Source organism: Carettochelys insculpta, chromosome 21 (genome assembly GCF_033958435.1).
Source record: "Carettochelys insculpta isolate YL-2023 chromosome 21, ASM3395843v1, whole genome shotgun sequence".
NCBI classification, from domain to species: domain Eukaryota; kingdom Metazoa; phylum Chordata; order Testudines; family Carettochelyidae; genus Carettochelys; species Carettochelys insculpta.
The window spans coordinates 19,605,146-19,632,241 of NC_134157.1; the positions used below are offsets into that span (position 1 = coordinate 19,605,146).

General features: G+C 60.4%; 1 protein-coding gene across 2 annotated transcripts; it reads left to right on the forward strand.

Annotated features, from left to right (window-relative positions):
• Positions 1 to 8,726: 8,726 nt before the first annotated feature.
• Positions 8,727 to 26,217, forward strand: LHX3 (LIM homeobox 3). Of its 2 annotated transcripts, none has more exons than XM_075015392.1 (6): positions 8,727 to 8,796; positions 17,576 to 17,747; positions 19,370 to 19,572; positions 21,562 to 21,713; positions 22,950 to 23,121; positions 25,799 to 26,217. In XM_075015392.1, exons 1-6 carry the CDS (start codon positions 8,727 to 8,729, stop codon positions 26,215 to 26,217), a joined length of 1,188 nt encoding a protein of 395 aa, XP_074871493.1. The 2 variants fall into 2 exon arrangements, with proteins under 2 accessions (XP_074871493.1, XP_074871494.1); XM_075015393.1 differs by lacking the exon at positions 8,727 to 8,796 and adding an exon at positions 12,118 to 12,254.
• Positions 26,218 to 27,096: the final 879 nt, after the last annotated feature.

A 27,096-nucleotide genomic window follows, 5' to 3' on the forward strand; every position in this document is an offset into this window, starting at 1 on the left:
ATAAAAACTAAAATATTTTGGCATTTATAATGAGGTGGATGAGTATGAGACCCAACAGTCAATTGTGCTGTACCTCTGTACCCTCCTGCTCCCTTAGGAAATTTCATGCCTCACTGAGGGGGTCCACTACCCCCACCACCACACCTTTGCACACCCCTGCTCTACAGCAGTGGTTCTTAACCAGGGGTATTTGTACTGTGAAGCAGGCAGAGATCTTCCAAGGGGTACATCAACTCACTGGCTGGCTGCTTTCTCACAGGGTCTGAAATTTGTTTGTACTACTGCTTCTAGTGGCCTGTTGTGAAACTAGGCAAATATGAAGCAGCAAAATGAGCTGCCAAGCAGGTGGTGAAGAAGGCTGCAGAGACCCCCTATATGCCCAGCTTGTACATGACTCACAGCTGTCTGGCCAAAAGATTGATAACAGTTCAAAAATGAGATGCACTGGCCATGAAGAAGGAATTGTAACTGTGTTTGTAAGTGATGATTAGGGACAGTGTTCCCTCTAAGCTGAGCACTTGGGTGGCCATGCAGCAGAGATTCAGGTGTTGCCCATGTGATTAGAAGAGCACCCACAGCTGTCCACAGCTGGCAATAAAAAATTACAGGCAACACTGATGAGGGAGACCTTGAGTAACCCTTGAACAAGTGAAAGAGGTTGAACCAATACTTTAGAGTCTCGTAAACACCTAGAATTGCCAGCATGTGATGGTACTGCAATGCTCAGCCCAGCACATAATGGAGTTGGTGGAAAACGCTGGCCAGGCGAGGAAGAACAGTAAGGCAGCAGGACCTAATGAAGTGACAATGGGGTTGTTGGAAGGCTTGGGTGAGAGAATAGAAAAGTGGAAGAGCAGCGTGGCTAGGCATGTCACGAAACGAGAGACTTCCCAGACACTGGTGCAAATCTTGCCTTTTCCGCACATATGAAGAGAAGTCTCCATGACTGCAGAGCTGTTGAGAGAGGATGCTATTGGTCGATGGGGTAACGATATTGGAACGTAGCCAAGGACTACGAAATTAGGCCAGGACGTATTAGGAGCGTGGTGGAGCCCTCCTTGAATGAGATCACGTTGGCTTTAGGCAAAAAATGAGGAACTACTGGTGCGCTGCAGAAGCAGCCCAGAGTACCAACATGGTAGCATCTGGGCTTTGAAAAACTTAACAGAGACGAGAGGTTGCTTGTCAGTGCAAAGGAAATATGGAGCACCTGAGTGCTGCAGAGGTACTGTGAATATCTTAGCCTAGGAGTCCCCAACCTTTTCACTTGTGCAGACCCCCTAATCACTCTCCTCAAACCGGTTGTGGGCCCCTCATCAAATCCAAGTCCAGCCACTATGTACACTTCATTAAATGAAATAGGAAATCACAGCATAGATTTTCAGACAGCCATTACTAACATGGTTGGAAGGCATTTAATTTAATAAAAATTGATGTTAACTTTGATTATGGAAAACATTTCCATGGACTCCCCCCCGCCACCCACCCGTCATACCCTCGTGGACTCCAGGTTGGGGAACCACTGTCCTATCTATCCATATCATTCCAAAATGTGCTTAGAGCACTGTTTTAAGTAGTCCTTATGAAGTGAAAGTTACTCTCTCAGTATGCTCAAGAGCAGAGGACTGAGGATTGACCCTAATGCAATGTATTTCAGCAAGATTATCTCAGCAAGTTGGGAAGCTGCTCTCCACAAACCAAGCAATGAGAGCACTCTCAGAAGAAGACACAGAGGAGACAATAAACCTGGCATGACCAGCTAAACCAGGCCAGAATGAAAATGAGCCTGGTGGAGAAAGGGGCCTTGCAGGTCAGCAGAGATGCCACTGGGAGAGTGGACAGATGTTAAAAAGTGGAACTAAACCAGACTGACTAGTTCAAGGGTCATGGAATATGGCAGGCTGGTGGGTGAGCTACTCTCTAGACTGGGGAGACCTGGAAAGGTAGAATAACATCTCGTTGCACATGAGAAGCAAATGCCTTTTGCCAGCCCCACGGCATAGAACAAAGCCCCCCCCCCGGTGTAGTATGTTGATCAGTGTGGACACTATCCTGTAGGTTCAATGCCTAGAGCTGTTTGTGTAAGTTTTCCGATGATGTGAACTGTCCATCCCTAGATAGGTTGGACTGGAAGTCAAAAGCCAGGATGTGACTGACTAAAGCCGGGAACTGCTACATCCACCAGGGGAAGGATGGAAGGGGACCAGGGGCAGCGGGGAGAGTAGGAAAAAGAGCCTGATGGACAAAGGAGGGTTGGGTAAACACAGGTGAGGCACCTTGCCTAGCCTCAACGGCAGAGATGGGAAAAGAACTTATCCTAAACCACTGAGTGGGGACCTGCAAAAGTGTCTTTGCTACCTGGAAGATCAACCTGGTCAGGATCTTTTGGGGTTCAGTTTGGTGCACCTAGTGGGGATATGTGAAAGTGAATGATCAGGGCTTGACTGTTGACCCCTGTAGGCCTTGAGGAGTAAGGGAGGATGATGGGAGAGTTTCTCCCGTCAACCTCCTTCAGTGAAGACAGCCAGATAAGTTGATTGTAGATAAGTCAATTCCAGCTGCCCAATTGCCACAGCTGGAATTGTGTATCTGCAATCAACTTTAAGGTCTAGTGTAGACCTGGCCTCGGGTGCCAGCCTATGGTGAAAAAAAACCTAGAACTCTATGTCGTGTGTAGTGACAATCAAAGCAAGTATTGTTTAGGGTATAGGAAACCTCGTCCACCCCCCACACCTGGCCTCAGGACAGATATCAGGCAGGCTGAAGGGAGTAGAGGAGGATGGCCAATATTCCAGTGCACATAAGCCCAGAGAGAAATTAAAGTAACCTCTGCCTCCGAGGGAAAATTTTGTGTGTGTGTGGTTCACCAGCTGCACCTGTAGCCCAGGGGTTTTCAACTAGTGTGCCATGCCATGGGGACCTGACGACCCCGCACCAGCTGGGGCACAAACAGCAAGGCTGCCTGAGTTCCAGCTGGCACAGGGTTAGTCAGTTCCTCCCCCCTGGCATCCCCTGCAGTGGCTCAGGAAATGCCTACCCCACAAGACCCCATTCACACTGTGAGGCAGAACAAAAAAGCTGAGGAGGAGCCCCCCCACCACCCACTTCACTATGGCAAGGGGAAAGAAGGGATGGAGGGTGGGAGCCTGTTGAAGCTGGAATGCAGTTTAAATGCCACGGCCTGGCTCCCATGGGCTGGCAGGGAAGGGAGCTGCTTTCAGTGGTTACTTGTTTACTCAACATCTCCCGCATGGAGATGAGTAGATTTTGAAAATGTATCTGTTCTTGCTGTCGAAGACAGTGTATTCTATGGTGGATTTAATGCGTTTGATTCTTGGTGTATGAGCTACTACATCCCAACCCTCTCTCATAATACTAACCATAGTGTGTGTCTACATATATGCATACACACACTTATCTCATAGAGCTGGAAGGGCCCTTCAGAGGGCCTCAAGTCCAGTCACTCACACTCACAGCAGGACTGATCACCATCCCTCACAGCTAAGAGCCCTGGGTGGGCGCGGGGTAGGTAGAACTCCAGTTGTACCTGAGACTGTAAGCATCCTCCTTTCATAAGCACCCAAGGCCCTGAGCCCTGAAGGGCTAATTGCACAAAGGTCAAGGGTCGAGGTCTTAGCACCCAAATCATGTCCATGGCCCTGCTTGGAGCCCACTGCTTCCTACTCTGGGCCCAGGAACAGCACAGACCACTCGCCTTTCACTCTTGTGCGGCTATTTCCCTGCTCTTGGACCTAGGCAGTAATTTAATCAGCAAACAGTTCCATCCGCAAGAGTGACAGCTGGACTGAAAGCAGCATCTGTCCTGCTCAGCTCCTCACCTGCCTGATTACTAACCATTAATGTACTTACGAGGCTACCCGCTTACTAAACAGCTAATCTACTGGACCTGTCCAGGTTGTGTTCCTTAAATGGTGATCTGCTGCACCACCCTGGAGGATTGGATTCCTTCCACCTGATAGCAGCAGGTGGTTACCCACTTGGCTCAAATCTGCTGGCCAGGCTGAAATGCAAAGCGCCTGTTCTGGAATGACTGACAGCCCATGTTGGGAAGCCATAATAAACATTGAAGACTGTGTCAGTGGAGAAGACAGCTGGAGTCAAAGTCAGTGCAACTCTGACTTACTTTTGCAATGGGGTGGGGGAGTTGGGAGGGAAGGAAAATAAATCTGGGGGACACCCAGGGAGAGTTGAGATTTAGCCAGGGTGCTGCCGGGCACAGGAGCGATTTCTTTCATTTTTAACAAGAATCCGACGTTTTAAGGAGGGATGTTGGGAAAACCCAGCTACAAAGGACTACACTGGACATGTCCAACATGCGGCCATCCGTCATGGTTCCTGACCTCAAGGCAAACATGCAAGTCAAGTCGCTTTGTGCTGCTGTCAGCTGCGATTTACTCATGAGTTGTTACACTCCGATTGCCACAGCATAGGTTTGGGAGCCAGGGGATTGTGGCTGCACCTCCCAGCTTGAAGTGGTTTGAATCATGGAATCCTAGGGCTGGCAGAGACCTCAGCAGGTCATTGAGTCCAGCCCCCCGCCGCCCCCCCCGGCCTGCCCATAGTAGGATCAACCCCAACTAAATCATCCAGGCCAGGATTTTGTCAAGCCTGGTTCAACGCCTCTCAGCCCCTGACAAAATGTCTGCCACTCTCCCCCTTGTCGGAAAAAACACCTTCTCATTGCCAGCCCTAGGTGGCACTGGCTGTAGGCTGGTCTGCCTCCTACCCCTCTCCTCAGCATCCCTCCTCTGCCAGGGTTCACGACTCATTCGGTGTAAAGAGCACCACTTCAGCAGAGCTGGTCGCTGGTGAATATTAACGCTGTGGCTGCTCGAAAACAGTTCTGCGGGTGGTTGTCCTGCCTTATTAACCTCCCCTCACTGTAATCTCAACCGACCCACCTACTCTATATGATTTCGGTGGGAATTATATTAACTATTTATTAATTTATATCACCGGCTGGGGGGAAAAATAATTGCAGAAACTTGAGCCCTGTTCACAGGCAGGCTGAGCAACATGGAAAGTTGCCTGCAGAAAAGCAGGTGGCGAACAAAGCACGTGTCTGGTTTCCTAATGCATAATGAATGATCGAGGCCAGGGCTGCGGGAAACAGACAGAGCGGAGGAGCCGGACTCTAGTCAGTTGCAGCCGAAACAGAAGCGTCTCCTCGCAAAACGAGCCCCCGAGGGCTGTGACCGACTGGCCCAACGAAGCCAGCGAAACCGCTGTGCCGGGGGGTGGGGGCGGGGGAGCCGTTGCTGAGGGGAGAAAACCCCCGCACTCGGCGGCTAGGGTCACACTGGGGAGTTTTGCTGACAAAACCCGGGTGTTGTCAACAAAACGCCCACCCACAGAAGGCCTCCAGCCGCCCCCACCCACAGCCAGCCGCCCCCCTCCTCCCCACCATCACCGACCCATCGACTGTCACCGCTTTGCGCCCCCGGACGCCGCGGGGTGCGACTGCCAGCCCAGCTGGGACTAGCTTGGCCGCCGTGGCTACCGAGCCCCGGACACCCCAGGCGGGTTTGACCTCTCCCTGTACCCCGTCTCCCTCCACGCTGAAACCTTTGGAGTGGGCCCCCCCTGCCCCATCGGTGCCTGCAACTGACCGGGCTGGCACCTCCCCTTTAATCTCCCCTCCCCTTTCGCCACCTGAAAGGCCCCCCCTCCTGACACCCCCTTTGTCCACGCTTCCACTCCCCCTTCGCCCCCTCCCACTCCCATCCCTTCTTCTGGTGAATGTCCTGCCCTGGAGCCTGCACCCCTCCCCCTCCCGACCTTCTTTCCCCCGCCTCACGGTCCCCTCCAAAAACAAAACACAAAAACAAAGCGCATTTTGTCCAGGGTTTATTGACCTGACTCAGCGCTTTCCCCGCCCTGTCTCAGCCGTGAGGCGTAAGACCGACGCTGTAGACAGAACCGTGTGGACGCTTGGGGGCGGGGGAGGCTCCTTTCGGCAGAAGGGGCATCGGGAACAACGGGCGGGCCTGTCTGCTGCGCTGTTTTGTGCACGGAGTGGCGGGACAGTCCGGCTGCTCCCAGGACAGAACTGCGCGCTCCCCATCGGCTTTCGAGCGCGGCCGCCCTCACTCGACAGAGGTTTCCCGGGGGAGGCGGCTGCAGCGGAGCCCGCGGTCGGAGCGCTGCGGTGGCCCCGCTGTTCAGGGCTGTTTCCCAGCGGCCTGGACACGCTCCCCCCGCAAAGCCTCTGGCCCGGGCTGGGTTTTACCCTAACCGACCCCGAGATCGCAGCACAAACCAAACCGAAGCCCGCCCCGAGCCTCCCGCGGCCCCGGATCAGCGGGCTCGGCCCCGCTCCGCTCCGCCGTGGGGAGAAGCGGGTCTGCCCGAGGGGATTGCAGCCCGGAGCTCTGCCGGCCGCGTCCGGAGGGTGCCACGGCACGGCCTGGCTGCTGCGGTTCGCCAGCCCAACCCGGCGGCCCCTCTGCGGTCACACAGGCCCGGGCCGGGGCCCCGCAGGGTTTGCGGCACCGGCGCTGCCTCCTTTCGCTCCGGTCCGGTCGCATTTCCCCAGCTGCTCTCCCTCCGACCGCGCAGGACACACCGAAAGCGGCCTTGCGCTGTCCAGGGTCCTGATTTTCCGCACCGTCCCTACGGACCCGACCCGGCCCGGCCCGGCGACTGGGGCACCGGGAAAAGTTCAGAGCCGCGCGGCCCGGCCGAGTCCGCAGCATAAACTCGCTCCACTTTGGGGCTGGCCCTGGGGGAGGTCGGGCAGCCCAGCAGATGTCCCCCCAGCTCATGGCCCGGCCCGGCCCGGCGGTGAATGTTAACTAGGGCCGCGTCTACACAAGCAACTGAATTCGGAGTCACGCGCTAGTGTAGACAGAACCTCGGGACGACCCAGTGGCACCAAACCTGGGCAGGGCCGAGGATGGGCCACACGGACACGGACGCGGAGCTGCGTCCCCTCCCCGGACGTTTGATCCCCGAGGCCCACTTAATCCCCCGTACTCGGAGGGGCCGTTTCCGGGCCGGGACATCGGGGCAGCCCGGAGGAGCCGCTCCCGAAGAGGAGGCGAATTCTCTCGCACCCCACGCCGCTGTCGGCTGCACTGCGGGGCTGTTTCGAAATAGGGCTGCGGCTGGAGCGCTCCCCGCAGCCCGCCCGGGGGACTTGGGCGCAGGGTGAGGCGCTGTGGCTGGCGGGGCGAAGGGGTTTAGGCACAGGGGGAAAGTGGCCAGGAGGTTCCCGCGGGGCTTTCTGTTGGGGGAGGGAGGCTACAGCTGGTTGGGCGGCGGCTGAGCAGCCCGGGCCATACAGCGCTAGAGTGACCGGCTCCTCCGCCCGCCGAGCCTGGACCCAGCGCTGGTTTCTCCTGGCTGCGGCGGGCGGGGGATAGTACAACGTTTGTCCTCCGCCCCCTCGGCCGGGGCCGGGACACGCGGGGGAAAGGCGATTCCTCGCCCACGGCCACCGCCTCGCTCCCCATCCCGGCCCCTCGGGCTGCTGCGGACCAGCCCGGCCAACATGTGCGCCCGGCCCGCCTGCCCTAAGCCGCGGTAATTAATTCGTAATCCCCTCCGCGCGGGAGGTAAAGGGATTCGCTCGGTTTAACCGGCTCACGGTAACAACCACAATTACCGGCCCGGGGCGGGGCCCCCCTCGCCGGCGCTGCTCCTGCCGGGGTTAACCCGGGGCTGGGAGTCCCACGCCCCGGGGGATGCCCCGACCGGCCCTCCGCGGGGCAGGGGGATCGGGGCCGGGCAGAAGCGCCCAGCTGGAAGCCGCAGCGAAGAACGCGGTGTCCGGGGCCTTTCCGGAGCCCCCTCCCCTGCCCGGTCACCGCGGAGCTCGGCCGCTTTCTCTGCCGGCTCCCGCGGGCGCTGCGAATCTGCAGCTGCTCTGGGTCCCGCCGGTCTCCGCGGGAAAGGAAGCGAATGGACGGCCCGGGGGGTGGGGGGGCTCAGCGGGGCCAGGCCCGAAGCGTAGCCTGCAAAGCCCCCGGGGCCGAGCTGCGGGGGGCGCGGGGCACCCGGGAGGAGCAGCGCGGTGGGGCCCGACCCTCCCCCGCGGGGCCCAAGTTCCTCGCAGCTGGAGAGGCCCGGGGGCTGGGGGGGCGGGGCTGGTATTTCTGCCCCCCGGCCCCACAAGAGCGGCGCTTCGCCTCGGCCCGGCCCGGCCCGGCCCGGCCCGGCCCCCCCGCCGCTGCCCCCCGCGTTCCCGGTCACGGGAAATATCCGCCTTGAAGCCGTTTCCTTCGGAAGCCGCCGCCGGGCCGGCTGGGGAGGCGCCCGCCCGACTGCGCCCGGGGGAGCTCAGCGGGGCGCGGCCCGGCCCGGCCTGGCTGGAGCTGCAACGTCCCCGCTGGGCGCAGCCCCCGGGGGCACAAGCCGCCCCCGCCGGGCCGAGGAAGGACCCGCTCCCGGCCTGGGGCCCCGCGGCGCGGCGCGGCGCGGGGGGGGGGGCGCCCAGCCCTGGAGCGCGGGGCACGTGTGTGGGTGGGGGGGGCCCACGCCAGGCCGGCGGCGCGTCTCTTGTCAGCACCAGGGACAGCTCCCGCCCCCTCCCGGCCTTTGTTATGCTAAAAGCGCCCAGGGCCGGGCAGGGGCGGCAGACGCCAGCCCCGCGCTCCGCCGGGCCCCTTCCCCGCGCAGCTCCAGCCCCGGGGCGCGTCCCGGCCCCCCGAGTGCCGCCCGCTTAGCCCGGCCCGCGCCTGCCCCCGCCGCCGCCCGCGGCCGAGATGCTGCTGGAGCGGGTCCGAGCCGGCTCCGAGAAGGCGGCGGAGCTGTGTCCCTACAGCCGGGCTCCAGGTAAGAGCCTCCGAGGTACCCCCTCGCCCGGCTGCTGCCCGGGCCTGTCCCAGTCCCGGGGGCCGCCCGCTCTGCAGGGAGAGGCCAGGGCCGGGCGGCGGGGCCCGGGGGAGGACGGGCTGAGCTGCCCGGTGCCGGTCCCGTCTCCGCCCAGGGCCTGCGGGAGCCAACGGGCGGGGGGTGGCGGCCGCGGGCGCCGGGAGCGGCTAACGAGCGGCTTGTCCGGGGGCACGGGGCCTCTGGGGAGCGCGTCTGGCCCGGGCTGGCCCAGCGCCTCCGCCCGTCCCTGCTGCCATCTGCCGCCGAGCCGCTCCCCGCCCAGCCCGTGGGGGGCTCGGTCCGGGCAGCCCTTCACCCCCACCTGCCGCCCGCGGGACTCCCCGGGAGCCGGATCGGGCCGCTGCCGCCCCAGCCCCAGCCCCAGCCCCAGCCCCAGCGCCGGCCGGAAAGAGCCGCGTGCGCTGCAGAGCTCCGGGCCGGGGCCTGTAGCCGCCGCCTTTGCCCCGCGGGGCCGTGCGGGGGCTCCAGTCACGGAGCGGGGAAATCCGACTGGGCTCGGGTTACATCGGCCAGCCGGGGCGGTTCTGGCCGGGGTGTTGCCGAAAGCGGACGGCCGTGTCCCCCGCCCTAGTGGAAGCAGCGTCCCGCGGCGGGGCGCAACTGGGGGTCCGGTCCGCCCGGGGCGCGTGATTCAGTGGAGGCTCGGCGGTGCAGCCCGCTCCTGCCCCGGCCCCGGCCCCCGCCGGAGCAAGCCGAACCCCGCCGGCTTCGGGAACCCACTGGCGTTTCCTCCGCTGCTCGCCGGGGCCGCTGTGACAAAGCCGGAGCGAGCCCCCGACGGCAGCCGTGCGCTCGCCTCCCTGCCGCCCACCCGCACCGGCCCGGCCCCGCTACCCGGCAGCCGCAGTGGGGTTCCCGGAGGCGGGGGAGTTAAATCCCCCGGCCCCGCTTCAAGCGGCTCCTTCCCGGGGGATCTGACACGCGGCTCAGCGCTCTGTCGGGCGGGTTCCGTGTCTGCCCCCGCCCCGGCTCCTTAGCGCGGAGAGAAAAGCACCTGCCACGGCCGTGCTACAAACGCCCCCGCGGGGCACGCGGCGGAACCGGGGGAGGTCACGGCGGCTGGGGGAGCCGGGAGCCGCCGCGGCGCGGTGCCCGTGGAGACACGAGCCAATTCGGTTTGCCCCGTCCCTGCCGTGGGAAGCAGCGCGGCGCCTCGCGCAGATCCCGCCGTCCCAGCGGGGAAAGCGGAGCCAAGCGGCCGGGCGAAGGTCACCGGAGCCCGGGCCCCGGCGGAGCGCAGCGGTTTGGGAAACGGGGCTTTGTTCCAGGGATCCCCGAGCTCTGCGGGGCCGAGGTGCGCTCCGTTCCCACCGGAGACTTCAGCCCGCGGCGCCCTTCGCCGGCCTGAGCCCCCGAACCCGGCCGAGCTCGACCCAGCGCCGCCCGCAGCCCGCCAGGTGCGGCCCTGCGGGGAGAGCGACCGCCCGGCGGAGGCCCGGAAAGCCGGGAATGCAGCGCCCGGCGCGTCTGCCCGCGGCCCCCGGCCCGGCTCGCTCCAGGCCGGGAGCGCACTGCTGGGAGTGGCGGAGAACTGTGCGCCCAGATGCCGAGCGCCCCTGTCTCCCGTCCCCGACCCCGGCCACTCCTCGGCCGCCGTGTTCCGCCCGCAGGGCCAGCAGCCTCCTGGCCCCAGCCGCCAGGGCGATCAATAGGGCGGCAAATTGTTATCAAGGCTCCCAAGTGGGGCCCGGTCAGTGCGGCGCGTTCCCCGCCCCGGGAGGGGCAGGCCGACGGGGCATTGCTTTTGAATTCATCTGCGGGAGCACTTGGTCTGATTTCCCCAGACACCGCGGGCCTCCAAAGAGCAGTGTCGATAAAAGCAGGGCCCTGCGGCGCCCAGTGGGTCACTGAGCTGCCGGAAGCGAAGGGTTGTCTTTGAAAGCACAGGAGGGGTGGATCGGACATTGTCCTGCTTCGAAAGGCCCCGTCTGCCCCCGTCTGCCCCCCCCCCCAGGGGGGTTCTGGGCTACAGGGGAGAAGGCAGGAGAGAAGAGAGCGGCTTTTTCTAGCGGCTCCCCAAATCCCAGGCAGGGCAGACGGCTCTGAAACCAGCGTGAAAGGAGCTAGTGCCGGCAGCTGGGCATGTCTATACTGCAGCCTTGTTCCGGAATAGCTCAGAGCAGCGTTTTATTTTTCCGAAATAAACCATTCTGGACCCACCGGTCCACTCTTTAGGGAAGCCCAGGAATAAGCTGCGATTGAAGCAACTGTGTCGAAATACGTGCTTACTCCTGGGACTACCTCGTCCCGCAACAAGGACTTTGTGCAGGGTTATATCGAAATAGCCCCTGGAGAAGAGCCTGGCTTGCTGCGGAAGCCAAGGGAGGGGAGTCTTCCCACAGGGCTTTGGAGCAGCGGCAGGCGGAGGGAAGGGGCTCGGGTGTAAGGGGGGGAACAGAAAGTTTTGGGGGTATAGAAATAACTACACCCACCACCTGCCTATCGACTCCGCCCCGCCCCCACTCTGCCCCGAGCGCAGCTGGGCCAAAGGCAGAGGCGGTGTAACCCCTCTCCGCGGCTCCCTCTCAAGTCAGGGTTTGGCCCATGGACTTTCCAACGGGCTTCGCCCGCTCTACCCCCGCTGCGCGGAACCCGCGTCCTCAACCAGCGCGGGGGGCCGGGCGGGGCTGCTCCCGGCTCAGAAACGCGCCCCGCGCTCTGCATCTTGGTCGGGCTCCACCTGGGAGCGGCGCCCGGCCGGGCCGGCTGCGGAACCTCTCCCCAGGGGAGGCGGGGACCCTGAGCCCGCAGCCTTTTCCGCTGGGGCCGCTGGAGCCAGGCCGGGCCGGGAGGCGCCCTCGGGGGGATCTGCCGAGGGGGGTTACCCAAAGGCGAGGCCTTTCCGGGGGGGGTCTGACTTGTCCCCTGCCGGATCCCAGGGGACCCCTCCCCAGAGGCGGTAACGTGGGCCCCGCGCTCGGCGGGCTGGAGAGCCCTGGGGCCTCGTGCCCGCCGGATCGACTCTCCCCGCCTTCTCCACCGGGCCGCGCTTCCCCCAGCTCGCAAGCCCCAGGGCCCCGCCGCCCCAGCCACCCCCGGCCGCCCAGCAATGCCAAAGGCTGGCTCCGGCCGCTGGCCCCCGCGGGGCTGATATTCCATCCGCCTGCTGGCGGGGTGAACTCCTCTGCCCGGCGAGCCCATCCCGCGGGGGCGGGAGGGTGGGTGGGCGCTGCGCGGCCCGGGGCTGGGCTGGGCCCGGCCGGGCCGCTCGCAGAGTGCAGGGCGCTCCGGAGCGGGCTGGCAGAGCCCCCGGCCTGGGCGGTGGCGCCCCACGCGTGCTGTGCGCGGCGGAGGGCGCTGCAAGATGGATGCGCGGCAGGAGCGGGGCGCCGGCAAGGACCCCTCCAGCGCCGAGCTGCTCTTCGCTCTGCTGGCCCGCAAGGAGGAGGTGCGCAGAGGTACGGGGCTCTCCCGGGGAGCGCGGGCCGGGCCGGGCCGGGCCGGGCACAGGGGCAGCTGGCGGGCCCAGGCTGGCGCGCAGGCGGGTCCTGGCGAGGCCCCCGGCCCCGGCTCGCTGCCAGGCGCTAGTGCCGCTTTTATCTGAAAATCCCGGCGCAAAGGAGCCGCCGGAGAAGCGCCCCCCGCGCAGCGGGTCCCCCCTACCCCAGCCACGTCCGCCGCCGCAAAGCCGGAGCCTGGTGCTGGGACCGGTCAAGGCTAACGCCGGGGGTGTCCTTGCTCCTGGCGCCGGGGACGTGTGGGCTGCCCGGGAGCAGCCCCGGCGCCCTGGCGGCTCTGGGTCCTGCCTCTCCCAAGCGCCGCGGGGCGCCTCTGCAGAGGGCAACGAAATCTCCCCGTCCCAGCGCGCCCCGGCGGCGGCCCGGCCCGCCCTGCTGCGCCCAGGCGCGGGGCTCGGGATCCCAGCGTCCCCCTCCAAGCGGGGAGCCCAGGAGCCCCGAAATGGTTTGAGGGTTTTCTCCGGGCGCCCCGGGTGAGAGCCCCGCGGCGGGGGAGCAGCGGGCGAGTCGGGAGAAGGGCCGCGGAGGCAGCCCCGGCCGCGGATCCTGGGGACACGCGGGGCCTTTTCCAGCGCCCAGGCACCGCTCCGGCCCCTGCCTGGCTCCCCAGAGCCCTTCTCCCAGGGCCCGGCGCGTCTCCTCCGGCCCCACGGGCCCGGCTTCCCGCCCGAGCCATTCCCGGGGAGCTGGCCGGGCCCGACCGCCGGATCGGGGCCGGGGTCCTGGGGCGCGAGGCCCCTAAATGCACTAATTAAAGGCGGGGGCGGGGGGTCCCCAGTCCGGCTCGCGGCTTTGCGGGCCTTTGCCGCCGGCGGGTGAGCGAGCGGTGCCCGAGGAGTCTGCCCGCTGCCGGGGGGACACAGATGACGCCCGGGCCCCGGGGAGCAGCCTGGGGGGCCGGGAGAGGGGAATGGGCTGTGCCCACCCTAAACCCCCAGCCGGCGGCGCCTGCCCGCACCCCGCCTTGTCCCTGCCGGGCCGGGACCAGCCCAGCTGCGGGGGACAGGCCCCTTCCGCGGGCAGCGGCTGCGGGCCGAGCGCGGGGCAGTCGGAGCCGCGGCTCCCCGGCGGGCTCCCTTCCCCGGGGCCTCGTGGCCAGCCTGGGCCTCCGCCCCTCGCCCCCAGCAACTTGGGCCCATCTCCCCTGGCTCGGGGGCGCCCCGGCGGCGTTGCCAAAGAATTAGGGCTTCTTGCGGAAGAGCGCAGTCAGCAAGGCCGGGAAGGGCGGTGCCAGCGGCGGGCCCGGGCTCGGGGGCGCACAGCTCCGCGTGCCCGTGTTTCTGGGTGGGGTGCGCCGGCGGCACCTCAACCCACCCAGCCGTTTGCTTCGCTCTGGACCGGCTGCAAAGCCCCGCGGGTGAGTTCGGTAGCGGCCGCCAGGGACCCGTCTCCGCCTCCTGGCATACAGGCACCAGGCTTCTGCCAGGGAGCTGGCGGAAGGGCAGCAAGAGTTCCGCGGCCAGCCTCGGGGCCAGCTGCCCGGGAGTCAGGCGGGTTTCAGCGAGCTGTCACTGGGTGGGTGCGCAAAACCAGCCCGACTCCTGCGAGCGCGGCAGTAATTGGCGAGGGGGCCCGGCCCGTGTGTCCAGACCTCGGAATCCCTTGGGACCAAACCAAGACAGCAGGCGAGGGGCGCTCTAAAGACTCACCAAATAATGTCTTAGGTGAGCTTCGGTGGGACAGACCCCCGGGGGCTGACCCCGACCCCGACCCCGACCCCGACCCCGACCCCGACCCCCGGGGGCTGCCCCACGGAGCTCACCTAAGACATTATTTGGTGAGTCTGAAGTGCCACTTGCCTGCTGCTTTGGTTTGCCGGTAAATAGACCAGCGCGGCTCCCTCTCTGGTCCTTTGGGACCGTGTTGCTCAACCTTAGCGGGTGCAGGGGAGAAGTCCGGGGACACATCGTTAAAGGGCCCTTCCTCCCCTAAGCGCCAGGCCAGCTGGGGGGTGAGCAGGGCGCCTCACCCCGTCTCTTCCGAGCGCTTTCGAGCGTGTCCACTTTGCTTCCGCGCCGGAGCCGGGCGCTCACACCAGCCCGGAATTTCCCTCCCCGCCCAGCCCTACCCCGTTCGCCGCCTAACCCCCCTCCTCACTCGGGGTTCAAGTCCCAATTGCTCCCTTCCAGGTCCCCTGCGCTTTGCTCGTCTCGTCCTTGTTCTAACCTGCAAGGGCCCCCCGCGCTGTGCTCAATTAAACCGGCCTCATTCCTCCCCTCAGCTGTCCGAGGAACAGGCAACACCCGCCTTACAAACCACACTGCGGGGGCTTCCATGGGCTCCCCGCTTGCTTGCTGATTGCCCGCGCTTCAGACCCGCGTACCAACAATAGAGCAGCGCAAACCTCTGCTCCAAGGGCCCCTGCTCAGGCTCCGTCGGCGGGGGCGTTCCTCCCTCCCCAGCCTGGGCCATTGTGCATCTCCCCGCCCTTGTGCAGAGCACCCCGAGGATTTCGAGCCTCGCCCGGGGGTGCCCATCCCCTTCCCACGGACGCGGCCCGCGCGTAACTTCGCGTTTGGCTCTTGCGGCTGGTTCCGTTTTGGGAAGGTTTAACCGGAGCCCCGCAGGGCGCTTTGTAGGAAAAGGGTTGGGAAATTGTGCCCTGCCGCCTGCGCGCCCGGGAGGTGCGGCTCTTCGGGGTGCCCCAGCGCGGGCGCGGGGGGTGAGTGGAGCCCTTCAGAGACGACGCATCTTCGTGCTCATCTCTACAGCGCCCCGTCTCTGCTGCTTTCGTTGGGGAGCGGACGAGCCCGGCCGCCTCTCGCTCCTGCGGGTGACTAACGGCGGAGCTCTGGGTGTTAACGGCGGCCGCTGCATGCGCCCAGGTCTGGGCAGAGCAGGGCTCGGGCTCGGGCTCGGGCTGGGCCCTGCCCCAGGGTAAAGGGGGGACTCGGGCAGCGCCTCTGCACGGCTGCAGCTCGCGCAGGCCTAACCCGGCGGATCCCCCTTTCGTCTCCCCGGCGCTGGGCGGAGGACAGGCGGCCAGGAAAGTTTCGGCCGGCGCTCGGGGTGCGAACGGCGCGGGGCGGCTGGCGGATAAACGCTGGAGCAGAGCGCAGTGCCCGGGCTGGCGCTGAGCAGCCCCGCTCCGGGGCCCCTCGCGGAGAAGGGGCGCGCAAAGCCTCTTCGCTTTCGCGGCCCTGGGCTCGCCCCTGGAGGCGTCTTGGCAGCGCCCGGCGGTGCAGAGACAGGCGGGCTCGGATCTAACGCAGCAGAGCCCGGGCAGACCCCGCCGCTGCCCCTGCCCCGGGAACCTCCCGCAGGACTTCGGGCAAACCGCCCTGAGCCGGCTCCGCGCCTCCCGTTCTCACCCCGGGCCTGCCCCGGCCGCTGCTGGGAGGAGGGGCCCGCGCGGGCCGGACGCTCTGCGGCCTGGCAGACATCGCTAGGGGCCAGCCCGGCCCCCAGCGCATTTCCGAGCCGGCCTGAGGCGCAGCGGCCTGGCCCTGCCGGGAGAGCTTCTTGCCGGCTGCGGGAAGCTTTCGCCCCCGGAGCTGGAAGGTTCCCAAGCAGCGGGGCCGCGCCGCCCGCGGGGGGATGTTTTTAAAACAGGGGGGGGGCGGTGCCACAGATCCGCCCCCCCGGTGAAGTCCGCAGGGCAGGAGCCGCGGGGCGGCCAGGAAACCTCCGGGTCTGGAGAGCAAAGAGCGCGCGGCACTTCGCCACCCGTGGGCTCGGCACGGGACATCTCCCCGCGCCTCTGCACCGGCCCCTGCGGCACCGCCCGCCTGCTGGCTGCACGCCGGCACCCCCGGCCGCCTCCGACAGCAGCACTAGCCCCTGCAGGCGGGCAGACCGGGTGGGTCCCTTCGGGTCTAACAGCCAAGGAGCTCCCGAGGCCGGGCGCAGGGCGATCCCCCCGTGGCCACGTACAAAGGCGGGAGGCGGGTGCTGGGTCGCTCCAGCGGGACCCAGGCGCAGGCAGGCCGGCTGCAGGTGTCAGATACAAGGGCCTCGCCCTGAGCGGGGGCCTTTGGCCGATGTACTTCAGACCACTTGACCAACCAAGGCTCAGGACGCTGCCCAGCTCCGGCTGCCCCAGGCCCCCCCCCCAGGGCTCCCCCCAGCCCGGTTATTCCTGAGAACTTCCGCCCGGGCCAGGCCGGGGAGTCCCCGGGCCCCAGCCATTTCCTGGGGCTGAAATGAGCCACCGGGCCCACGTGACCCCCCCCCCCCGCTCTTACAACTGACACCAGTGAGGGCAGCCGGGGGTGCGGGAACAGACGCCCGGCCGGGGGGCTCCAGGCGCGAGGCGGGGGAAGAGCCGGGCTGCGGGGGGCGGCGAGTGAGAGGCTGCGGCGATGGCAAACCCGGGCTCAGAGGCAGGTTAGATGGGGGGGTGCGAAGACCGAGACAAACCTTCAAACGGGGGAGCAGCTCCCGCCCGCAAACCAGCGGAGACGCGGCCCGGCCCGGCCCGGCGGGGAGCTAATTGCCCGCCGCGGGGAAGGGCGCAGCGGCCCCGAAGGAGGGCCCGGGGCGCGGCTTTGCAGCCGGCGGTCAGAGCCGGGGCGCGGGACGGTGGCGGGTGTTAACGTGTCCCGGGGGAATGGCGCGAGCGGGCCCGGGGCCGCGGGGCAGACGCAGGATCCCCACGGCCGCAGGAGAAAGCGGCGCTCGCAGGCGGGGGACCCTCCGGGGCCGGCCGCCCCTCCCCTTGGCACCGGCTGCTCCGGCCAGCCGCGAGCAGCTCCGCCCGGGAGGTCCCTCTCCTCCCGGCTCGTGCAAAACGCGCCCGCGACCGGGAGCCACCGAGGGGCGCCGGGGGCGGTTCGCGGCTGCAGAGCGCGGGTTAGGAGCGGGGCAGGACGCGGGACTCCTCCAGGGGAAGCGCGGCCGAGGTCTGCCGGGCAGCCCGAGCGCCTCCTCCCCCGGCAGCCGGGCCCCAGCCGGCCCCGCGGCTGCCCACGGGCGGGGCTTCGCCGAGACGCCTCTCTGGACCCGCAGAACCCGAGGGGGCCCGAGGTGCGCCGCGCTGGGACGGGGCCTCTCGGCCGGGGGCTGCGCGCAGCCGGGGGGGGCTCCCCGGGGCTGGGGCCCGGCGCCTCCAGCTCCTGGCTTCCCTGGGCGGCGGGAGGGGGCGGCTGTAGCCGCCGGGGGGGCGGCAGGGCTCTGGCTAGACCAGGCCTCGGGAGCCAGCTGGAGCTGAACCGATGGGCCGCAGTTCCAGCCAGGCGGGCCGAGCCAGGGAGGGATCGGGCCCCGCGAGGCGTCTCATGGGGAAGCCGAGCGGCCCGGTGATGGCTCTTGTCCCCCCGCAGAGATCCCCCTGTGCGCGGGCTGCAACCAGCACATCGTGGACAGGTTCATCCTGAAGGTGCTGGACCGCCACTGGCACAGCAAATGCCTGAAATGCAGCGACTGCCAGGCCCCGCTGGCCGAGAAGTGCTTCAGCCGCGGGGACAGCGTGTACTGCAAGGAGGACTTCTTCAAGTGAGTCCCGCCAGCCGGGCCGGGAGCCGGGGGCAGCCGCCGGCTGAGAACCGCCGCCAGGCCGGGCGGGCGATCGGCGGAGAGGGGCTGGGCTGGGGCTCTGCCCGGCTCCGATGCGAACAGGGCCCGGCCCGGGCTGCGCAGCGCGGTGCGAGGTTCTCCTGGGGGGCGAAAGAGCCATCTCCAATTCCGGGAGCCTCTCCCCGGGCCGCCCCTCCACCGTGCCACGCTGCCTCGGGCCCGGGATGGTGTCCAAAGACAAAGCTGGGGGCTCAGGCAGCCCCCCACGTCCCACGCGTGACACACCCCACGCTGCACGCCGGGCTCACGGGGGACGCGCTGACTCGCCGAACGGGCGTCTGAGGGCCCCCCCCCCGCAGAGGCTGATTTTAACGGGCAAAGGGGGAGGGGCCGCTCGGCGCCCCTGCGCCCCACGGGAGTTCAGAGGAGTTTGCTAAGGAGCAGGGAAGTCTGTTTGCAGCCGGACTCCCCTGCCCGGGCGTTGAGCCGGGCCCGGGCTCCGCACCGCTTCGGCCCCGAGGGGAGCTTTATTGGCCGCGCAGCGCAGGCAGCAGAAGCCGGGCGCTCGGGCTGGGGTCGCCGGCCGGGGCTGGGAACGTCCCGCCCCGCGGAGCTGCAGTCGGATTCCCAGAGGGCGGACGCGGCCTCGGGGGGCCGGGAGAAGATCTGTGAAATGGGCGCAGGCCCCGCAGAGCCAGAGGGCGGGCTCGGAACTGCCAGGCCTGGCGGATCGGGACCCACTGATGGGCAGCCGGGACCCCGGGCTTAACTCTGCCCGGAGAAGCGCCTGGCCCCCAGGGCTGCACCCCCAGCTGGGGTGCTGGTGGTTTCCTCCCATGGACGCTGGTGCACACCCCCGGTTCCTTCCTTGGCCCTGGGGGACGTGCTGCTTTGCACCCCGGGAAAGAAACCAATGCCCTGCGCCCCTAGTCTGCAGCATAACCCGACCCCTGCAAGCAGGGAGGGTGGTGGACCCTGGGCAGCAGCCTTGGGGTCTGGGCTCTCCCTAGCTAACCGCCCTGGGCGCCTGGGCCGCAGATGGGGGGAAGGTGTCTGGGGCCTTGAGCTAAAACTGGGGCATGTGTGTGGGGGAAACAGAGGTGCCAACACTCCTTCACACCCAGCAGGCCCAGGGCCAGCAGGTGGGAGTGGTGCCAGCTCCAGGGTGCTGGGGTCCCAGAGCTGCAGTGCTCAGTACCTGGGAAGAACCGGGCCCTTAGCTTTGCGACTGGCTGCTAGGAGTTCGGAAGGAAGCTCTGAAGCGAAGCCAAGAGCTGGCCAATGCCCCACAGCGTCCCTGCGGAGGGACCCACCCGGCCCAGTGCTGGGTAGCAGCAAGCCGGGGGCGGGGGGTGCTCAGACCCTTGTTCGACGAGTCAGGACATCCCCCTGGCGTGCAGCGTGGGGTGTGTCACCTGTGGGGAGCTGCTTGAGCCCACAGCTTTGTCTTGCTGAGCAGCCCTAGGGACAAACAGGATAGGATTTAAGCCAGACTCCCACCCCTGCAGCCCCGTCTTCCTGGGGCACAGAACCAGCCGCCGCTGGGGGGACACTCTGCGGCTCAGCCAGCAGTGATGCTCAGGTGTGTTGTGTTCCCGCAGGAGGTTTGGGACCAAGTGCGCAGCCTGTCAGCAGGGGATCCCCCCCACCCAGGTGGTGAGGCGGGCCCAGGACTTTGTCTACCACCTGCACTGCTTCTCGTGCATCGTGTGCAAGAGGCAGCTGGCCACGGGGGACGAGTTCTACCTCATGGAGGACAGCCGGCTGGTCTGTAAGGCGGACTACGAGACCGCCAAGCAGAGAGGTAACCGGGCAAGGCCGCCAGGGACTGTCCTACAGGCAAGGCCGGTGGGGAGAAGATGTGCTCCTGGCCACGCCCTGCCCAGGTCCTTCCCACATGTGCTGGGGTAGCCAGTCAGGCCAGTAGCAGAGGTGAGGGAAAGCCTGTGATCCAGTCCCCTTCAAACCACAGGCACCAGCAGAGCAGGGAGGCTCTGGCTGCTAGGAGAGAGTTAGTTTATTTTTCAGAATAGAAATGGGTGAGAGATCTAAGAACATAACCAGGCCAAAGGTCCATCTAGCCCAGCATCCTGTCTTCCAGCAGTGCCCAATGCCAGATACCCCAGAGGGAGTGAACCTCTCAAGTAATTCCTCCCCTGGCACCCATTGCCGGCTTCTGACAAACAGAGGCTAGGGGCACCCCCCCCTGCACAGCCCGGCTAGCAGCCATTGATGGACCTGTCTCCCATGAGTGTAAAAACTCTCTTCTAGCCTTGACCTCCACTACATCCTGTAGTGTCGGAGTTCCACAGGTTAACTGTGTGTTATGTGAAAAACATACTTCCCTTGTAACAGAGAGATAGCTGTGCTAGTCTATATACTATCAAAACAAAAAAAGCAGTCAAATAGCACTTAAGGACTAACAAAATTATTAGGTGATGAGGTTTCGTGGGACAGACCTGATCTGAAGAAGTGGGTCTGTTCCACAAAAGCTCATCACCTAATAAATTATTTTGTTAGTCTTTAAAGAGCTACTGTACTGCTTTTTTGTTTTGATACGCCCCTTGGTTTATTTAAACCTGCTGCCTGCAATATTAATTCCATTTGATGCCCCTAAGCTCTTGTGTAAATAAAGGCCAACAAATTAGATATCACTATTAATTACTTTCATCCATTTTCTACTTTACAGCAAGTAAAAAACCCTATTCTCCAATGCCCAGTACTGACATAACTTACCCGCCCCCCATTTCAGTGTGAGAAAAAGTCTGTATTCTTGTACTTGGGCTTTGGCCAGTTCTCAGGCAAAAGTTCTATTGCGTTTTGGGAGTTTTGCTTGAGTAAGCACAACCTGCTGTTGCTTTCACATCACCGCTTGTTTTGTCCCAGACTCCAGTAAGAACGGAGAAATGTTCTTCCTTCAGAGCTGGGAGTTTTCAGGGCTCTCAGCGCCAGGCACTAAAGCTGCATCTTGAGTCTGAAATTCACATTCTCTGTGACTGAACTGACCTTGTCAGCTCTGGCCCTCCTCTTGACTGGGACTCCCTCCTTTTCATGAGCCTATACATTTAGACCGTCCTCCGGAATCCCCACTCATGCATCTGATGAAGCAGGTCTTTGCCCACAAAAGCTTATGCTCCAAAATAGTTGTTAGTCTGTAAGGCGCCATAGGATGACTTCTTGTTTTTGAAATTCATAGTGAGCTCCAACATGTTCCACATCAGTGGCTCTTGAAAGTTGGGTGACTTCATGGGGCGATCAGGGAACAGGCCTGAAATCTTACAAATTTATCAATGTCCCAGATTTCCAATGGGAGAACAGAGCCAGATCACTAGTTTAAAGCTGACATCGTTGATTGTACGTGGACAGCTCTCTGCAGTGGGAAACATCTATCCATCCAGGCCTGCGTAGACCCAGAATTAACTCCCCTTTCTTCCAAGTTCATGCAGCCGCTTATAGAGGAGGCATCTTCATTTTTGAAAGAGATAGCACATGGTGTGGAATTTTCTGCACACCCCCACTCAGGTTTGAGGTGGCTCTTGGGGAGTTTCAGGCACAGTTAGCCCAAATGTCTGCTGATGACCCAGGGAAGCAGCCTGGCAGGTTTATGGGCAATGCAAAGCCATGGGCGGGGAGGGGGGAATCTCTCCCTGGGGAAGTGTAGCTGAGGCTACCAGCACACAACCCCCCAGCTCCAGATGCCACCCCCTCCCTGCCTGAGCCATTCTCCTGGCTCCTGGGCCCCCACAGGGGCTCTTCTGCTGGGGCCATCACCAATAGATCTGATGTCTTGCAGAGGCAGAATCCACGGCAAAAAGACCCCGCACCACCATCACCGCCAAGCAGCTGGAGACCCTGAAAAACGCCTACAACAATTCTCCCAAACCTGCCCGGCACGTGAGAGAGCAGCTGTCCTCCGAGACCGGGCTGGATATGCGAGTGGTGCAGGTGAGCTGGGGCTGGGGGGCATCCCACACAGGGTCTCCTGTCTAGGGAGCCCACTCCTTCCCAGGGATTCCTTTTATAGATGGGCACTGAAGCCCCAATCCATCTTGGCTGGGCAGATTGGACCAAGAAAACATTAATTCATCATCATCGTCATCCTAATGATACAGGTTGAACCTCTCCCATCCGGCACCCTGAGGACCTGATCGGTGCTGGACCACATGAGGTCAGCATTACCAACACGTCCTCTGCTTACTGGGCTCTTACAAGATGTTTGGGGGTAAATTACAACTAACAGCATAGAACACAGAGAGCCAGGACTGGTGGCTGGAAACAAATGTTATGGAACCACAGGAAACTTGGCCACACCCAAGATAAGTGGTCGTCTGGCTAACTAAATCATGCCAGACTACGGAGGCTGCTGGACAAGAGTGCCGGATTAGAGAGGTTCAGCCTGTAATGATAAGCATTTATCTTGCGTTGGCCCTTTCTGAACAGACCCAGAATAATGACCAGTCCTTGTATTTTCAGATGGGCACCACCATAGGTTTATTTGGCTTGAACTGGCCTGTCAAATGCGACACCCACAAACCCTTCAGAGCATATTTGCTACAGCTGGGGGAAATGCTCCAACCTTGCATGTGCATTTTGGCCAAACTGCCTAAAAACAATCCACTTGAGGGGTTAAAAATGCTTAATTTTGCAGATTCATCTCTCCTCCCATCTCCACTTGTTTCCTTGCAAAGACCAGTTCTCAGGCAGATGAAAATTATTCACACTTTGCAAAGTAAACAGAAACCCCCTCCATCATTCTGAATGCTGACAAAGAAAAACAAACCTTGACTGAAGAGTTCAGTGCAGGTTTCACAATATTCCCCCCGTCATTGGTGCCACCCTAAAAGCTGTGCCTGATCATTGTGCTTCTATCTAGTCAAAGGCTCTGGTGCTTCAACATACCCACAGGGCTCCCTCTGAGTTCAGTGGGACTCTGTGTGGGTGCAGTGGTACTACCATGAAGAACGAATAGCTTAAAGGGCTGGCTGAGGCTTCCCCACCTTCCCCACAAAGAGTCTCATCCAAGGACACAGACATTTAGTGGAAAACCAATTTTGATATGAAAAAATGTCACTTGATACAAATGTTAAAATTGGTGTCCAGCCCCCATCCCAAGATACTTTTCTCTCGAAGCCAAGAGACGTCTCAAGTTGCTCCTGTAACCTCCTTCGTTTCATTTGGCAGGTGTGGTTCCAGAACAGAAGGGCCAAGGAAAAAAGACTAAAGAAAGATGCTGGACGGCAGAGATGGGGCCAGTATTTTAGGAATATGAAAAGATCCCGGGGGAATTCAAAATCGGACAAGGACAGTATCCAGGAGGAAGGCCCAGATAGTGATGCTGAAGTCTCCTTCACAGGTAAGAGAAAGGAGGTGCATGTTCTAGGTGGTATTATTGCTGTACTGTGGAGCTCACAAGGGTGCAATGCAAGGCTTGAGCAAGACTTCCAGGTTCATAGGGCTCTTGCTAACTCTCTGGGCTGGGATCAATTTCATCCCAAGTGCACTTTTCACCCAGCCTTCTTGCAAGCAAAGCTCTTTGTTTTGCATCACAGGTTCGTTCATCTTGTTCACTAAACACCATTTGCTGGCTAAGCATTTTCTGCCATAAAATAGTCAACGGAAACAAATGCCCTGTACAGGAGAATTAAAGCAGGGACACAAACACACAAAAAGGCCTGGAGCACCCCAAGCGGGAGTCAGCATTCCGCGAAGTAACTTACTCCACCGTGACTGCAGTGAGGGAGTTAGAATTGCTCTGGCCAGGTGACATTTGAACTCAATTGCATTTGGGAAACTAAAGGGGAGAGGAGCTGTGTTTTTCACATGGTATCTGTGGTACCATGGCCAAAGCCATCAAAGGCAAACCACCAAGACTATCACTCTGCCTGTGTTTGGTCAAGTGACCTCTGACATCACAGGAGCACTTTTCTTGGAGGGACTTTATAAAGGACACAGATTTAGAAACTGAAAAGTCCAGAAGGATTGATCAGCATGTTTATAGAACTATCGATAGGAGAGACTCCCACCCGTCGACTTGTTCCCCATATTTTGGCAGTGTTTTATTTCAACAGGTTTTGGGAATGGTTGTCATTCCACTGACTAATTATGGGGGTATTTTTATTTCACCTTGTTTGGGGTTCTTGCTCTCATAGGATTTCAAGCTGCTTTGGAGGCGAAACGTCACTCTGTCAGGTGCTTTCCTCAGGCTCTGATTCAGCAAAGCACCTATGCACATGCTTGACTTTAAGCTAGTTCCCCTTGACTTCCAAAGTGTTATCCTGTTCAGTGCCTGTTCAGTACCATGGATACCTCTTCTTCCTGGCCTTAGCACAGCAGTCAACTGCTTCTTTCTGTGATCTAAGGAAGGGTGATCAAACTCTTTATAGCAGGCCTCCCTTTTCATCCCTGCAATTAGCAGCTCCTCCCACCTGTCTGGAAGCAAGTGGTGGTCTCCTGGAAGTGACACGTTGTGCCCCCTTAGAGACAGTGGCAGCAGAGACTGGAGGTGGTGGTGGTGTGGGGGAGGGAAGCAGCAGGAGTTGTGGGGAAGTAGCCAAGGCCCTGGGGAGGCTGGTGGTGAAGGCTGATTCCACTGCATCCCCTTATGAAATTTCACCCTTCCCCATTTTGCACACCCCCGATCCAACGCCTTCTGCCAATAAAAGGTACTTCTAGGGCCCCATTATCGTCGCATTCATGAACGTAACAATGTCATTTTGAGCCAAAAAAGTCAAGTTTTCATTCTGAAAATGTTACAGTGTGAGGTTTGGACATTTTCAAGCTGCTTTCTCCAAAATGAAAGAGATAGGGCTTAGTGAAAATATTCGCTTTTGTCAAAACAGCATTTTCCAATGGAATACTCTGTAGGTGAAGGATGGCATCTCAGCTTTCTAGAGAAATCCGTTCTAAATTTCAGTTTGCCTGTTGATTCCCTAATGAGGTCTTAGGTTTTCATGCCTGGACCCACATGACCTCACGTAGCAGCCTTGTTTGACATGAATATTCCATTACGTAGAAACTAAAAACATCAGAACACAAATACTGATGAGTTTAAAGATATCCACCAGATTGATACCCTTCCTAAATAAGAGAACCAGTCTCAGTTTTGTCCAGGGTCCAATAAAGCCTAGAATCATAGAACACTAGAACGGCAAGGGAGCTTGAAACGGCATCATGTCCAGTCCCCTGTCCTTGTGGCAGGACCAAGCACCATCTAGAGTCTCTTGACCATCTGTGATAGGTATCTACTAACCTGCTCTTAAATATCTCCAGTGGTGGAGATTTTACAACCTCTCTCGGCAATTTATTCCTGTGTTTAACCAGCCTGATAGTTAGGCAGTTTTTCCTAATGTCCATCCTAAACCTCCCTTGCTGCAGTTTAATTTCACAGTTTAAATGCAGATATAATTTTGCTGGTAACTAGAAAAATATTTTTTCATTTTCAAAAATGTTTTAAAAAGCTCCAGATATGCCCCATTAGCCTGTTTGATTACCCCAAAACTATTGCAATGTGCATTCCTTTTCCCAAGTAATGAACAGTTTTTCTTTAGGTCATTTGTATCCATCAATGAGTACCATGGTAGCTCCTGAAATGATAGTGAAAACAGAGATAAATATAACTAAAGAGGTCAGAATGATAATTAATAATAAAAGGAACACTGAACAATAAAACACAGAACAATAGAAAGAGACAGATCTCAAGAGTCTGCACTCCCTTGTCCCTTAAAAGATTTTTTAAAATAAGGTTCTCTTAGTATCTGCATTCTGTACATGTTTTTAATAGCCCAAGTGAATTAGACTCCTGCGATTGTGATAAAAAATCCTAATGCCTTGGGCTGAGCTCCAGCTCTAGATAGAAAACTGATGTAATAGGGAATTAAGAAGTGACAAGGTGAACAGAGCATGAAAGAGCTCTGCAAAATATGAAAGTATCCATCTATCTGCTTTATACTTCCACAGCATTTAAGGTTTCTGATTAGATTGTTTCTAATGATTTTGTCTTCCCAGTAAATAAGCCCCTGTTTCTCTTTCAGATGAGCCCTCTATGTCAGAGATGAGTCACTCCAATGGAATTTACAGTAACCTAAACGAATCTTCTCCTGCTTTGGGGAGACAAGCTGGGAGCAACGGGAGCTTCTCTTTGGAACACAGTGGCATTCCCTCTCAGGACCAGTACCACGACCTCAGATCCAACAGCCCCTATGGGATACCCCAGTCACCAGCTTCTCTGCAGGCATTGCCAGGCCACCAGCCTTTAATCTCCAGCTTGGTTTATCCAGACAATGGGTTGGGCATCATAGCCCAAGGTGGACAAGCTGTGCCCCAGCCCATGAGAGTCTTAGGTGGGAATGGACCCAGTTCTGATCTCTCCACGGGGAGCAGCGGAGGGTACCCAGACTTCCCTGCCAGCCCTGCCTCTTGGTTAGATGAAGTTGATCACGCCCAGTTTTGATACAGGACCCACCACAATGTGGGGGAAAAGACTTCAGGCTATGAAGTTTCATCTGTGGAGAATAAACTATGGGGCAAAAGTGACTTCTGAGAAAAAAGTCTCAGCTAGTTACATGGAGAAAGAAAAGCCAACATGGTCAAGAGGGAGGCCAGTCCTGGGTTAGCAGAAGACACTTAACGAAGGACTTATGTCAGAAGGACCGGTTTACAAAAAGTCCCAGCGGAACAGCTAATTGTGTCTTTACAGAATGGTACTGAACACCAAGATTTGTGCTTTACAAAGCTGATAGCACATCTTTTCTTCTGTTGTCAGCTCATTCTGCAAAGCAAGGACTTGCTTCATCACTTACGTCCCCCTCAAGCTTTTTTTTTTTTTTAAAAGAAAAAAAGATCTCATCCATTGTAAAGGAAGTGACAACGTCTATATTTCTACAGGAGAAATGTGAACAATGAATAATCTCTTCATAAATTTACGGTAGCAAACCATGTTCCTATTTCTCTCTTCTTCCAACAGGTTAAAAAAAAAAAAAAACTCCAACAACAGCGACATAGTAAGGACTGTCTTGTTTTATTTTTGAATTTATGTTAGCTTTTCTAAATTTAAATTGTCTTTAATATGCCAATCATAATTATATTTTCCTTTGTACTATGAGGACCACATATTAACTTTGCTTTTCACCTTTTTTAATTCATAGATTGCTACATTTATTCTTTCCACATAAATGTTAACTACGACTAGCTGTCTTTATTACCAAATAGCCACAGTTTTCTAACAGGATCAAGAAAGCTCTTGACCCAAGAATATTAGTCAGTCTGATGCTTTTCTTTAGTGATTCCTTTTTTGACAACTTTATTGCAAAGCTTTTCAAAGTTGCACCTA

Bases quoted from the DNA above. Each gene is read 5' to 3' on its own strand.
- LHX3 (XM_075015393.1), top strand. From the start codon at position 12,161: ATGGATGCGCGGCAGGAGCGGGGCGCCGGCAAGGACCCCTCCAGCGCC. The intron at 12,255-17,575 runs GTACGGGGCTCT...GTCCCCCCGCAG, and splicing joins CAAGGAGGAGGTGCGCAGAG to AGATCCCCCTGTGCGCGGGC. The intron at 17,748-19,369 runs GTGAGTCCCGCC...GTGTTCCCGCAG, and splicing joins TGCAAGGAGGACTTCTTCAA to GAGGTTTGGGACCAAGTGCG.